Here is a 15870-nt window from a genome sequence, read left to right on the forward strand (position 1 = left end):
CTGACTTACGTCACTCTGTATAACAGACTCCAGGTCCATCCACCTCACTACAAATAACTCAGTTTCGTTTCGTTTTATGGCTGAGTAGTATTCCATTGTATATATGCGCCACATCTTCTTTATCCATTCATCTGTTGATGGACACTTAGGTTGCTTCCATGTCCTGGCTATTGTAAATAGAGCTGCAGTGAACATTTTGGTACATGACTCTTTTTGAATTACGGTTTTCTCAGGGTATATGCCCAGTAGTGGGATTGCTGGGTCGTATGGTAGTTCTATTTGTAGTTTTTTAAGGAACCTCTATACTGTTCTCCATAGTGGCTGTATCAATTTACATTCACGCCAGCAGTGCAAGAGTGTTCCCTTTTCTCCACACCCTCTCCAGCATTTATTGTTTCTAGATTTTTGGATGATGGCCATTCTGACCGGTGTGAGATGATATCTCATTGTAGTTTTGATTTGCATTTCTCTAATGATTAATGATGTTGAGCATTCTTTCATGTGTTTGTTGGCAATCTGTATATCTTCTTTGGAGAAATGTCTATTTAGGTCTTCTGCCCATGTTTGGATTGGTTGTTTGTTTTTTTTAATATTGAGCTACATGAGCTGTTTATATATTTTGAAGATTAATCCATTGTCTATTCGTTTGCAAATATCTCCTCCCATTCTGAGGGTTGTCTTTTGGTCCTGTTTATGGTATCCTTTGCTGTGCAAAAACTTTTAAGTTTCATTAGGCCCCATTTGTTTTTGTTTTTATTTCCATTTTTCTAGCAGGTGGGTCAAAAAGGATCTTGCTGTGATTTATGTCATAGAGTGTTCTGCCTGTGTTTTCCTCTAAGAGTTGGATAGTGTCTGGCCTTACATTTAGGTCTTTAACCCATTTTGAGTTTATTTTTGTGTATGGTGTTAGGGAGTGTTCTAATTTCATACTTTTACACGTACCTGTCCAGTTTTCCCAGCACCACTTACTGAAGAGGCTATCTTTTCTCCACTGTATATTCTTGCCTCCTTTATCAAAGATAAGGTGACCATATGTGTGTGGGTTTATCTCTGGGCTTTCTATCCTGTTCCATTGACCTGTATTTCTGTTTTTGTGCCAGTACCATACCGTCTTGATTACTGTAGATTTGTAGTATAGTCTGAAGTCAGGGAGCCTGATTCCTCCAGCTCCATTTTTCGTTCTCAAGATTGCTTTGGCTATTCGGGGTCTTTTGTGTTTCCATACGAATTGTGAAAGTTTTTGTTCTAGTTCTGGAAAAAATGCCAGTGGTAGTTTGATAGGGATTGCACTGAATCTGTAGATTGCTTTGGGTAGTAGAGTCATTTTCACAATGTTGATTCTTCCAATCCAAGAACATGGTATATCTCTCCATCTATTTGTATCATCTTTAATTTCTTTCATCAGTGTCTTATACTTTCCTGCATACAAGTCTTTTGTCTCATTAAGTAGGTTTATTCCTAGATATTTTATTCTTTTTGTTGCAATGGTAAATGGGAGGTTTTTTGTTTGTTTGTTTTCTTTTTTTCTTTTTTTTTTTTTTACGGTATGTGGGCCTCTCACTGTTGTGGCCTCTCCCATTGTGGAGCACAGGCTCCAGACGCGCAGGCTCAGCGGCCATGGCTCACGGGTCCAGCTGCTCTGTGGTATGTGGGATCCTCCCGGACCGGGGCATGCACCCGTGTCCCCTGCATTGACAGGCAGACTCTCAACCACTGGGCCACCAGGGAAGGCCTGGGAGTGTTTTTAATTTCACTTTCAGATTTTTCATCATTAGTGCATAAGAATGCCAGAGATTTCTGTGCATTGATTTTGTATCCTGCTACTTTACCAAAATCATTGATTAGCTTTAGTAGTTTTCTGGTAGCATCTTTAGGATTCTCTATGTGTAGTATCATGTCATCTGCAAACAGTGACAGCTTTACTTCTTTTCTGATTTGGATTCATTTAATTTCTTTTTCTTCTCTGATTGCTGTGGCTAGAACTTCCAAAACTATGTTGAATCGTAGTGGTGAGAGTGGGCAACCTTGTCTTGTTCCTGATCTTAGTGGAAATGGTTTCAGTTTTTCACTATTGAGTATGATGTTGGCTGTGGGTTTGTCATATATGGCCTTTATTATGTTGAGGGAAGTTCCCTCTATGCCTTCTTTCTGCAGGGTTTTTATCACAAATGGATGTTGAATTTTGTCAAATGCTTTCTTTGCATCTATTGAGATGATCATATGGTTTTTCTCCTTCAGTTTGTTGATATGGTGTATCACGTTGATTGATTTGCGTATATTGAAGAATCCTTGCATTACTGGAATAAATCCCACTTGATCTTGGTGTATGATCCTTTTAATGTGTTGTTGGATTCTGTTTGCTAGTATTTTGTTGAGGATTTTTGCATCTATGTTCATCAGTGATATTGGCCTGTAGTTTTCTTTCTTTGTGACATCTTTGTGTCTGGTTTTGGTATCAGGGTGATGGTGGCCTCATAGGATGAATTTGGGAGTGTTCCTTCCTCTGCTATCTTTTGGAAGAGTTTGAGAAGGATAGGTATTAGCTCTTCCCTAAATGTTTGATAGAATTCGCCTGTGAAGCCATCTGGTCCTGGGCTTTTGTTTGTTGGAAGATTTTTAATCACAGTTTCAATTTCAGTGCTTGTGATTGGTCTGTTCATATATTCTATTTCTTCTTGGTTCAGTCTCGGCAGGATGTGCATTTCTAAGAATTTGTCCATTTCTTCCAGGTTGTCCATTTTATTGGCATACAGTTGCTTGTAATAATGTCTCATAATCTTTTGTATTTCTGCAGTGTGTGTTGTTACTTCTCCTTTTTCATTTCTCATTCTATTGATTTGAGTCTTCTCCCTTTTTTTCTTGATGAGTCTGGCTAATGGTTTATCAATATTGTTTATCTTCTCATAGAACCAGCTTTTAGTTTTATTGATCTTTGCTATCGTTTCCTTCATTTCTTTTTCATTTATTTCTGATCTGATCTTTATGATTTCTTTCCATCTGCTAAATTTGGGGGTTTTTTGTTCTTCTTTCTCTAGTAGCTTTAGGTGCAAGTTTAGGTTGTTTATTCAAGATGTTTCCTGTTTCTTAAGGTAGGATTGTATTGCTATAAACTTCCCTCTTAGAACGGCTTTTGCTGCATCCCATAGGTTTTGGGTCATCGTGTCTCCATTGTCATTTGTTTCTAAGTATTTTTTTGATTTCCTCTTTGATTTCTTCAGTGATCACTTCGTTATTAAGTAGTGTATTGTTTAGCCTCCATGTGTTTGTAGTTTTTACAGATCTTTCCTTGTAATTGATGTCTAGTCTCATAGCGTTGTGGTCAGAAAAGATACTTGATACGATTTCAGTTTTCTTAAATTTACCAAGGATAGATTTGTGACCCAAGATATGATCTATCCTGGAGAATGTTCCATGAGCACTTGAGAAAAATGTGTATTCTGTTGTTTTTGGATGGAATGTCCTATAAATATCAATTAAGTCTATCTTGTTTAATGTATCATTTAAAGCTTGTGTTTCCTTACTTATTTTCATTTTGGATGATCTTTCCATTGGTGAAAGTGGGGTGTTAAAGTCCCCTACTATGATTGTGTTAATGTTGATTTCCCCTTTTATGGCTGTTAGCATTTGCCTTATGTATTGAGGTGCTCCTATGTTGGGTGCATAAATATTTACAATTGTTATATCTTCTTCATGGATCGATCCCTTGATCATTATGTAGTATCCTTCTTTGTCTCTTGTAATGGTTTTTATTTTAAAGTCTATTTTGTCTGATATGAGAATTGTTACTCCAGCTTTCTTCTTATTTCCATTTGCATGGAATATCTTTTTCCATCCCCTCACTTTCAGTCTGTATGTGTCTCTAGGTCTGAAGTGGGTCTCTTGTAGACAGGATATATATGGGTCTTGTTTTTGTATCCATTCAGCCAGTCTGTGTCTTTTGGTGGAGCATTTAAAATCCATGTACATTTAAGGTAATTATCACTATGTATGTTCCCATTACCATTTACTTAATTGTTTCAGTTTGTTCTTGTGAGTCTTTCCCTTCTCTTGTGTTGCTTGTCTAGAGAAGTTCCTTTAGCATTTGTTGTAAAGCTGGTTTGGTGGTGCTGAACTCTCTCAGCTTTTGCTTGTCTGTAAAGGTTTTAATTTCTCCATCAAATCTGAATGAGATCCTTGCTGGGTAGAGTAATCTTGGTTGTGGGTTTTTCTCCTTCATCACTTTAAATATGTCCTGCCACTCCCTTCTGGCTTGCAAAGTTTCTGCTGAAAGATCAGCTGTTAACCTTATGGGCATTCCCTTATGTGTTATTTATTGTTTTTCCCTTGCTGCTTTTAATATTTGTTCTTTGTATTTAATTTTTGATAGTTTGATTAATATGTGTCATGGCGTGTTTCTCCTTGGATTTATCCTGTATGGGACTCTCTGTGCTTCCTGGACTTGATTAACTATTTCCTTTCCCATATTAGGGAAGTTTTCAACTAAAGCTCTTCAAATATTTTCTCAGTCCCTTTCTTTTTCTCTTCTTCTTATGGGACCCCTATAATTCAAATGTTGGTGCGTTTATTGTTGTCCCAGAGGTCTCTGAGACTGTCCTCAGTTCTTTTCATTCTTTTTTCTTTATTCTGCTCTGCAGTAGTTATTTCCACTATTTTAACTTCCAGGTCACTTATCCATTCTTCTGCCTCAGTTATTCTGCTGTTGATCCCATCTAGAGTATTTTTAATTTCATTTATTGTGTGGTTCACCATTGCTTGCTTCCTCTTTAGTTCTTCTAGGTCCTTGTTAAATGTTTCTTGCATTTTGTCTATTCTATTTCTAAAATTTTGGATCATCTTTACTATCATTATTCTGAATTCTTTTTCATGTAGACTGCCTATTTCCTCTTCATTTGTTAGGTCTGGTTGGTTTTTACCTTGCTCCTTCATCTGCTGTGTGTTTTTCTGTCTTTTCATTTTGCTTATCTTACTGTGTTTGGGGTCTCCTTTTCGCAGGCTGCAGGTTCGTAGTTCCCATTGTTTTTGGTGTCTGTCCCCAGTGGCTAAGGTTGGTTCAGTGGGTTGAGTAGGTTTCCTGGTTGAGGGGACTAGTGCCTGTGTTCTGGTGGATGAGGCTGGATCTTGTCTTTCTGGTGGGCAGGTCCACGTCTGGTGGTGTGTTTTGGGGTGTCTGTAGCCTTATTATGATTTTAGGCAGCCTCTCTGCTAATGGATGGGGCTGTGTTCCTGTCTTGCTAGCTGTTGGGCATAGGGTGTTTAGCACTGTAGCTTGCTGGTCGTTGAGTGAAGCTGGGTCTTGGTGTTGAGATATGGATATCTCTGGGTGATTTTTGCCATTTGATATTACGTGGAGCTGGGAGATCTCTTGTGGACCAGTGTCCTGAAGTTGGTTCTCCCACCTCAGAGACACAGCCCTGACGCCTGGCTGGAGCACCAAAGCCTTTAATCCACACGGCTCAGAATAAAAGGGAGAAAAAAATAGATAGATAGAAAGAAAGAAAGAAGGAAGGAGGGAAGGTTGGAAAGAAAGAAAGAAAGAAAGAAAGAGGATAAAATAAAGTAGTATAAAATAAAATAATTAAAATAATAAAAAATTATTAAGAAGAAAAATTTTAAAAAGTAAAAAAACAACAAAAAAAAACGGGATGGTCAGAACCCTAGGACAAATGGTGAAAGCAAAGCTATACAGACAAAATCTCACACAGAAGCACACACATATACACTCACAGAAAGAGAAAAAGGGGAAAAATAATATATCTTGCTCCCAAAGTCCATCTTCTCAATTTGGGTTGATTCCTTGTCTATTCAGATGTTCCACAGATGCAGGGTATATCAAGTTGATTGTGGAGCTTTAATCCGCTGCTCCTGAGGCTGCTGGGAGGGATTTCCCTTTCTTTTCTTTGTTCGAACAGCTCCGGGGCCTCAGCTTTGGATTTGGCCCCGCCTCTGCGTGTAGGTCGCCTGAGGGCGTCTGCTCTTTGCTCAGACAGGACGGGGCTAAAGGAGAAGCTGATTTGGGGATTCTGGCTCACTCAGGCCGGGGGGGAGGGAGGGGCACGGATGCGGGGCGAGCCTGCGGCGGCAGAGGCCGGCATGACCTTGCACCAGCCTGAGGCGCGCCGTGTGTTCTGCCGCAGAAGTTGTCCCTGAATCCCGGGACCCTGGCAGTGGCGGGCTGTACAGGCTTCCAGGAGGGGAGGTGTGGAGAGTGACCTGTGCTCGCACCCAGGCTTCTTGGTGGAGGCAGCAGCGGCCTTAGCGTCTCATGCCCGTCTCTGGTGTCCGCGCTGATAGCCGCGGCTCGCGCCTGTTTCTGGAATTCCTTTGAGTGGCGCGCTTAACCCCCTCTCCTCTCGCACCAGGAAACAGAGGTAAGAAAAAGTCTCTTGCCTCTTTGGCAGCTCCAGACTTTTTCTCGGACTCCCTCCTGGCTAGCCGTGGCGCACTAACCCCTTCAGGCTGTGTTCACGCCGCCAACCCCAGTCCTCTCCCGGCTTCCGACCGAAGCCCGAGCCTCAGCTCCCAGCCCCCTCCCGCCCCGGCGGGTGAGCAGACAAGCCTCTCGGGCTGGTGAGTGCTGGTTGGCACCGATCCTCCGTGCAGGAATCTCTCCGCTTTGCCCTCCGCACCCTGTTACTGTGCTCTCCTCCGTGGCTCTGAAGCTTCCCCCCTCTGCCACCCACAGTCTCTGCCCGCGAAGGGGCTTCCTAGTGTGTGGAAACCTTTCCTCCTTCACAGCTCCCTCCCACCAGTGCAGGTCCCGTCCCTATTCTTTTGTTTCTGTTTATTCTTTTTTCTTTTGCCCTACCCAGGTACGTGGGGAGTTTCTTGCCTTTTGGAAGGTCTGAGGTCTTCTGCCAGCGTTCAGTGGGTGTTCTATTGGAGGAGTTCCACGTGTAGATGTATTTCTGATGTATCTGTGGGGAGGAAGGTGATCTCCGCGTCTTAATCTTCCGCCATCTTCTGCTGACACCTGCTCTGAAGTTTTGATTGTCTTTTTTTTTTTGCTTTCTTCTCATTGTAGCTTCATATGTATGTGATATGCCTCATTATCTGCCCCATGCTGCCTTTCTCATTCTGGGGTGATTTTTTTCTGTGTTTAATCACCATGAGAATCCTCACTCTGTTCTGCCTGTTCCTTAATGGGCTCAGTAGTTTCCAACAGATCCTTTGTACAGCTTGGACTCTGGAGCTGGGTGTGATGTATTTGAGTTTCACTACTTATAAGAAATTTGAAGTTACTTGGTAGAGAATGAGGCTAGACAGGCTAGAGGAACCAAGGCTTTGAGCATTGAGTATGAGTGTTTATGAATAAAATCGGAGATCCAGGTGAGGAGAAAGTGTGGGTGAAAGTTTATTTAACACTTCTTTTGGATCCAGGTATCCATCTAGAAATCTTGATAATTGAAAATAGTAGTTGTACAACCACAAATACCTTAAGGAAAAATATGCTGAACTGAGGAAAACACAGAGTCTGCTTGTCTCTCTGTATATATTTTTAAAGAATTTTTAAAATAACATTTTCTAGGACAAGACTTTAGCACTTTGAAAAACCTGTCTTTGGATTCACATTGTCAGAGTCACAGTTTGGGTCTTTCTGTATAAAGACCCATGTAATTAACTGAATTTTTGAATTTTCATCTAGGTGTTTTCTACCCTTAGTGCATCAATTACTTGTGTTTAGGAAATACTAGAATTTTGAATATTTTCTCATCCAGGCCTTTTTTTTCTTTATTTTTTTTTTGGCCATGCCTTGCAGCATGCAGGATCGTAGTTCCCTGACCAGGGATTAAACCCAGGCCCCTGCATTGGGAGTGAGGAGTCTTAACTGCTGGACCTCCAAGGAAGTCCCCTCATCCAGGCACTTTTAAAAGGACTTTTTGGGTAGATGAGAATCATTTTAAGAATAGCTTTCTAAATATATTTACTTGGGGTCCTCACTTCAAACGGTTTAAAAAACCATTTCCTTATGAATAACCTGTTGCCTTTTATAAATAATTTTTCAGCAAACATTGAGAAGAATGTGCTACCTTACTATCAAAGAAATGGCTACCATCTCTGAGGATGTCATAATTGTCACAAGCAGGTATGTGAATAGTTAAAACCTAGGATGTGATACTTACATATTTAGTGCAGTATTTGGTGTTCTTTTTCTGTTAATTTTACTTATTGACTGTAAGAAAGCCAGTAGGAATTTAAAAGAACATAATGTCTTAAAGTATTCTTTTCTAAAATGTGGTTGTCATGTGAAAACCATCTCTGTCTAATAAAGCTGAGAAAGAAGTCACAAAGGATAATACTAATAGATTTGATTACATTTTAAAATGTCATAAAAATATATAAACAAAACTAAAAAGTAAATGATACATTGAAATAAAATATTTTAAAAATTTTATTTTATATTAGAGTATAGTTGATTTATGAAAAAAATATAACAAGCACATCAAAAGGCTAACATCTGTAATATATAAAGAACTCTTATACTTCATAAAAATCCAAGTGATACTTCATAAAATAATCAATATAAAGAATCTAAATATCTTTAGTCATTCTCACTAGTAACCAAAAAATGTAATTAAAAATTCAAGAATGAGTTACAATATTATGTTGTTTTTTTTTGTGCTTTTTAAATTCAATTTTCAAACTAAAAAAAACAACAACCCCATAACAACTCCCCCATTTCTCCCACTCCCCCCCAGTCCCTGCCTCTGGGAAACCACTAATCTGATCTCTGTATCTATGTACCTATGAGCCTGGTTTTATGTATGTATTTATTTATTTAGATTCCACATATAAGAGAGATCATATGGTATTTGTCTCTCTCTGTCCGACTTATTACACTTAGCATAATGCTCTCAAGGTCCATACATGTTGTCACAAATGTCAAGATTTCATTCTTTTTTAATGGCCGAATAATATTCCAGTGCATATATGTACCACAATTTCTTTATCCATTCATCTGTTGATGGACACTTAGGTTATTTCCATATCTTGGCTAATGTAAATAATGCTGCAGTGAACATGGGAGTGCATATATCTTTTTGAATTAATGTTTTCTTCAGATAAATACCCAGAAATGGAATTGCTGAATCACATGGTAGTTCTATTTTAATATTTTGAAGAACCTCCATACTGTTTTCCATAGTGGCTGTACCTGTTTACATTCCCACCAGCAGTGCAGAGGGTTCTTTTCTTCATGTCCTAAACAACACTTGCTGTTTCTATGGTTTTTTTGTGTGTGTGTGGTACACGAGCCTCTCACTATTGTGGCCTCTCCTGTTGCGGAGCACAGGCTCCGGACGCGCAGGCCCAGTGTCCATGGCTCACGGGCCCAGCTGCTCTGTGGCACGTGGGATCTTCCCAGACCGGGGCACGAACCCGTGTCGCCTGCATCGGCAGGTGGACTCTCAACCACTGCGCCACCAGGGAAGCCCCTGTTTCTATCTTTTTGATAGTAGCCATTCTAACAGGTGTGAGGTGATAGCTCATTGTGGTTTTGATTTACATTTTCCTGATGATTAATGATGTAGAGCATCTTCTCATGTACTTGTTGGCCATCTGTATGTCTTCTTTGGAAAAATGTCTGTTCACATCTGCCCATTTTAAATCAGATTGTTTTATTGCTTTGAGTTTATGAGTTCTTTATAAATTTTGAAAAATTATAATATTTTGCCAATCAAATTGGCAAAAAAGAAAAAAGGCAGTCAATACTTGTAAGAGATATTGATATTCTTGTATACAGGAGGTAGAATAATAAATTGATTCAGTTCTTTTAGAAAGCAGTGTGGCAGCATTTGTTGAATGTTTGCAAGGGTTTTTCCCTTTGATGCAGTAATTCCACATCTATGGAATTATCCACAGAAAACAAAAAGAGATAGCACAGAACTACTTATATACAATGATGCTTATTGCAACACTGTTTACACTAGCAAAAAGGAATAAACAACTTGAATGTCTGACATTGTTAAAAATGATCTAATTAATCATGTTATAGTCATATTATGAAATATTTTAATTTTTTGAATATATTTTTGAGACACCTTTAATGATATGGAAAAGTCTTCAATAAAGTGCTAAATGAAAGTTGGATTCAAGTCTGTGTATTCCCTGTAGGCTCTTTTAAAAATATTCTAAGTATGTATATAAAAATATATGATTGGATATACACTGATATATTACCAGTAAGTTATCTCTCAGTGTTTGGAATTGTGGCTATTTATTTTCTTTAAACTTCTGATAATTTCCAAATGTCCTAGAATGAGTATGTATAATTCAGAGTTCTAAGATATATAACAAATGTTATTTAGAAAATAGTCATTAACAGTTATTAATATATAGTTGTAGTTAATAGTTACTAATGATAACTCATTCAAGTGAATCTGGTATTTGTACAAGAAAATAAATTTTGGAGGAGGGTACTTAACGTTTAACCAGCAATTGCGTTGAATGTAGTTTCATAATATTAGTAAAGCTTTCAGCTGAAAATAATACAAAGCCAGAATTAAATAGTAACAAACAAAATAAGCACAGAGTAGCTGGTGTTGGTTCAGTAGTTCAGTAGTGTCAGGGCTGGTGTCTCTTAAATTCTTTGGGACATCCTTACATTATTGCAAAATAAGATGCCTGAATTACTGGCAGTGCACCATTCAAGGTGGGAGGGGTACCGGGAAGGGGGCCAGAGAGAGCCAGCACTGTCTGCCCCGTTTATCAGGTATGCAAAAGCTTTTCCCAAGGCAATTTTTAGATTTTATTTGGCACAGCTGCGTTATGACTAACCTTAGGAGGCCAGGAAAGTGAGTATATAGCTTTTATAGCCCAAGGGGCAGGCTTGGGAGAAGGGAGGGTATTAAAAATGGGTACTGGATTAGTCAGCTAACAGTGTGTGGCACAAATACAAAACAAAAAAATCTTCACTTAGATTGCTAGATTCACTAAATATTGGAAAAATTAAAAATAGATTAATCAACTGTTGATTGAGGGTTTTTCGTTCCTTTGTTTAGCTGTTAATACTTCCATCTGAGTCCTCTTAGGCCGCTTTGAATTATGGTTTGCTTCTTGTTCGTTTTAAGTGATTAGTAGATGTAGTAGGCAGAATAATGCCCCCTCCACCCCCGAGATAACCCTGTCCTAATTCCTAGGACCTGTGAATATATTACATTACATGGCAAAGGGGAATTAAAGTTGCTAATCAGCAGATAGGGAGAGTATCCTGGATTATCCAGGTGGGCCCAATATAAGGATAAGAGTCCTTAAAAGAAGAGGGAGGCAGAAGAAAAGGGTCAGTAAAGAGATGTGATGATGGAAGCCGGCTCAGAAGGATGCACTGTTGTTGCTGGATTTGGAGGTGGTGGAAGGGGGGGGCTATAAGCCAAGGAACATGGGTGATGTGTAGAAGCTGGAAAAGGCAAGGAAATGGATTTACTCCTACAGCCTCCAAAGAGGAATGCCATGCTGCTGACACCTTGATTTTAGCCCATTGAGACCTGTGTTGGACCTCACCTTACAGAACTGTAAGGTAAAGAAATGAATGTTGTCTTAAGCCTCTAAGTTTGTGGTAATTTGTTACAGCAGAAGTAGAAAACTAACAGATTTTTGCAGTATTTAAGTATATCAAATCAATACATTGTATACCATAAAGTTACACAATGTTATATGTCACATATCTCAAAACTAGAAAAAAAAAAAACTAATAGAGACTTTGGTACCTGGAAGTGGGGTGCTGCTGTAACAAATACCTAAAAATGTGGAAGTGGCTTTGTGATTGGGCAGTGAGCAGGTGCTGGAAGAGTTTTGGGGAACATGATAGAAAAAGCCTACACTGCCTTGAACAAACTGGTAGAAATATGGGCGTTAATGACTCTGATAGACTCAGAAGGAAGTGAGCAGGATAGAGAAAACATTTATCATACAGCGTTGTGAACAGACTGTTGATAGAAATATGGCCGTTAAAGGTGTTGCTGGTGAAGGCTTAGAAGAAAATGAAGAAGGTATTAGAAACTGGAGGGAAGGGGATCCTTGTTATATTGTGGCAGAAAGCTTAGTGGCATTGTATTCTGCAGTTAGGTGGAAAGCAGGGCTTGTAAGCAATGAATTTGGATATTTGTTTTTCTTTGTTTTTTTTTTTTTTTTTTTTGCGGGGGGTGTAGGCGGGCCTCTCACTGTTGTGGCCTCTCCCGTCACGGAGCACAGGCTCCAGACACGCAGGCTCAGCGGCCATGGCTCACGGGCCCAGCCGCTCCGCGGCACGAACCCGTGTCCCCTGCATCGGCAGGCGGACTCTCAACAGCTGCGCCACCAGGGAAGCCCTGAATTTGGATATTTAACTGAGATTTCCAAGCAGAATGTTGAGGTGTGGCTTGGTTTCTTTTTGCCACTTGTAGAAAAATTTGAGAGTAGGGTAATAAATTGAGGAGAGACCTGTTAAACATGAACCAGGAGATCTTGATAAATACCAAATCATTATGTCGCACACCTGAAACTAATATAATGTATGTCAATTACATCTCAAAAAACAAAAATAAACCAGGAGTTGTTGATTTTGGAAATTGTCAGCCTACCAAAATGGCAAAGGATGCTAAAATCAAGAGATGTGTGTTGGGAAAGCCTTCTCTAGAGAAAAAATCAGAATTACTCTACAGCCTTTTCCTGAAACCTCAGGAAGATTAAAAGGTCAGTGTATTCACTCACTCAGAACACTGAGAGATGGAGGGTGTGACTCATAGATTCCCTCAGCATCTAAGCAGAAGCCAAAAATAGAGATGGGATTATCTAGGCAAAATCTGTGGAGGAGCCTCTTGTCTAGTGGAGTGAATCTCTGTACGTATATGGTAGTCCCGCGAGGCTCTTGAGAATCTTATACCAGCAGAAACACTGCCAGCTTGGACTGAAAGGAACAGAGAGGTGAAGTGAAAGAAGGCTATCAGAGCCCCAAAATTCTACAGGCAGGAGACAGGCTGATAAGACTCCTCAGCTTTAAACACAAGCTGCCCTTTTTAAAAAGGAAGGATGGCTCAGAGGGTGGAGGCCCATAAGGTAGAGCTGAGAACCATAGTGAATTCTGCCATGACTTGAAACCTCTTCCAGTTTGCCTGGCTGGATTTCATAATTGCTTGGGACCAGTAACTCTTTTTTATCCTTCCATTTTCTCTTTTTGAACAGGAATGTCTATATGTGTTATCTTTGTGTTTCAGAGCAGGGAACTTGTTTTTTAGTTTCACATGTCCATGCATGGAGAGGAATTTTGCCTCAGGATAAATTATACCCAAACTCACCCATCCCTGATTTAGATGATTTTTGATGATAAGATTGGGACTTTTGAGTTGGGTGAGATTTTGGACTTTTTTTTTTTTTTTTGACTGCACCACACGGCATGTGGGATCTTAGCTCCCCAGCCAGGGATTGAACCTGCGCATTGGAAGATGGAGTCTTAACCACTGGACTGCCAGGGAAGTCCTGAGATTTTGGACTTTGAGTTGATGCTATAATGTGTTGATTTTGGGGGGATCTTGGGATGGGGTGAATATATTTTGCCTATGAGATGGATGCAGCCCTGCTGACATGATGATTTTAGCCCAGTGAGACCTAAGTTGGAATTCTAACCCATAGAACTAACTGTAAGATAATAAATACATTTTTGTTGTTTTAAGCCACTAATTGTGGTCATTTGTTATAGCAGGAATAGAAAACATATATTAGATGACCATTCTACATACATAGACAATTGTGTTAGCATGGTAAGAAATCATGGATATTGAGAAAACCTGAAGGCAGACACTTCACAAAAGAGTATATACAGATAGCCAATAAGCACATGGAAATGTTCTCAATATTATTAGTCATCAAGGAAATGAAGATTGAAACCTCAGTGAAATACCTTTTCATACTCACTAAAATGGTTAAAATAGAAAAGCCTGACAGTACCAAAATCAACAAGACTGCTCCAATACCAAGTATGGAACGTGGTGTATGGAACAGTCGAAGCTCTCCTACATTGTAGGTGGGAATGTAGAATGAATGATACAACCACCACAGAAAAAGTTTGGTAGTTTCTTATAAAGTTAAACATATACCTACCCTGTGACCAGTAATTCCACTGCTAAGTATTTACCCAAGAAAATGAAAATCTTTGGCCACAATAAAGACTGTATAAGAATTTCATCGCAGCTTTGTGATAGCCCTAAACCAGAAACAACCCAAAAGTTCATCAACAGGAGAATGGTTAAACCAACTGTGTTATATTAATACAGAGGATCACTACTCAGCAATAACAAGGAACAAATTGCTATTTCAAGCAACAACACAGATACATTCCTAAAATAATACGTTGGAACAAAAGAAAACACACAGAAGAATACATGCTGGATGATTCTATTTATATAAATTCTAAGACCAGTCAAAACTCAGTTGTGACAGAAACCAGAAGTCTGGTACGTTGGAGGAAACTGACTGGAAGTGGGCATGAGAGAACTTTCTGAGGTGATGGAAGTGTTCAGTATTTTATTTTGGGTAAAGGTTATATGAGTGATCACAGTTGCCATCTAACTGAACACTTAAGCTGGCATTTTTATTGTATATAAATTTACAACTCAGTTAACAAAAAGAAAAACATGAAGAGATTTAGTTAGTGGCTTAAGGATGGTCAAGTATATTGACAATCTGGTTATACTGTTCTACCCCCGTCTGATGAGACTCATCAGTGAAAAGCTGCATCTGAAGATTGCTTAGAATTCTGGAAATGAGTCCTGAGGAAAGACCCATCACTCACATGGGGAGTAGCATGGGGGAATGGGTTTCAATATGTGATTAGTTACATCCCTAGTCTCAGAAAATCAAATGAACGGTTCATAGGCCATGGTTTAGGAAGAAATAAAGAGGCTGTAGAAACGGCTGTCTGGCAGGCAGTTTTGATATCAGTTGTGGCAATAACGTGAGGATTTGGGCAGGGGGAGGATAATACTTAGCTTCCTGAGGGAACCAAGAAGCTAAGACCATCCACAGACTTGGTAAGAAATATTCAAGCCTGAAACAACTTTTCTGTTTGAATGGTGCTGCTGTCCCTGACATTATGTCTGCCAGGACTTGGTGTAGAGCAAGAAAGGAAATGAGATACTGTTCTAATCTGACTTAGCCACCACTGTAGTGAAACTTCTCTCTCAGAAGTTTCCAGTAATCTCTTAATTACAAAATCCCAAAGCTGATTTTTCAGTCTGTATTTTAATTGACCTCTCTCTTAGTTTCAATATGGTTAAACACTCCCTGAAGTTCTACCGTCTTTGGCTTTCAGAACCATAGTCCTGAATTTCCTCCCATCTCTGATTATTCCATTTTATTCTTCCACAGAAGTGGCTGTTTTATTCTGCCTGTCACCCTAAATATTGGCGTTCCCTGGGGTTCACATCAATGCTTTTGCCATTTCCCAAACTCATCATGCTATTTGATACCCTGTATCACTGTACATGTTTCTCCCTGTGCCTGCATTTATCCTATTTCCTTTTCCACAAAGCTGAAACAGCATTTTACGTATTGATTTTCCTGTTCTTGACAGATTAGTCATTGTCTCTTCTGCTGTTGTTATAACACTTTGTTTTAACCTCTATTCTAGTGTTTAGTACATTGTGCTGTAATGATTTGTTTACATGTTTTTCTACCCTCTGTACTGTTAGTTCCTTGAGAGCAAAAATTATATCATATATGACTTTGTATCATTAATTCTTAGAAAAGTGCCTTGCATGTATTAGACACACATTAAAAGTTTGTTTCATGAATTAAGCACAGGATAATCCATTTTCTCACTTCAGTTAAGGGGGCTGAAATCATAAGGATTATTTGTCTTTCTCTATCTCAAGGCAGCACTCACACATATGAAGAAGTGGA

At 39.3% G+C, this 15870-nt stretch overlaps 1 protein-coding gene across 4 annotated transcripts in view; it reads left to right on the forward strand.

Moving 5' to 3' along the window:
* The window catches only part of COPG2 (COPI coat complex subunit gamma 2), a 153868-nt gene that overhangs the window by 17883 nt on the left and 120115 nt on the right, over nt 1–15870 (forward strand). For all 4 annotated transcript variants that reach the window (XM_059074237.2, XM_067042158.1, XM_059074238.2 and 1 more), the window contains one exon: nt 8004–8083. In XM_059074237.2, coding sequence (XP_058930220.1) covers nt 8004–8083 — 80 coding nt within the window. The remainder of the gene's footprint in view (nt 1–8003; nt 8084–15870) is intronic.

Source organism: Kogia breviceps, chromosome 9 (genome assembly GCF_026419965.1).
Source record: "Kogia breviceps isolate mKogBre1 chromosome 9, mKogBre1 haplotype 1, whole genome shotgun sequence".
Lineage (NCBI taxonomy): Eukaryota > Metazoa > Chordata > Mammalia > Artiodactyla > Physeteridae > Kogia > Kogia breviceps.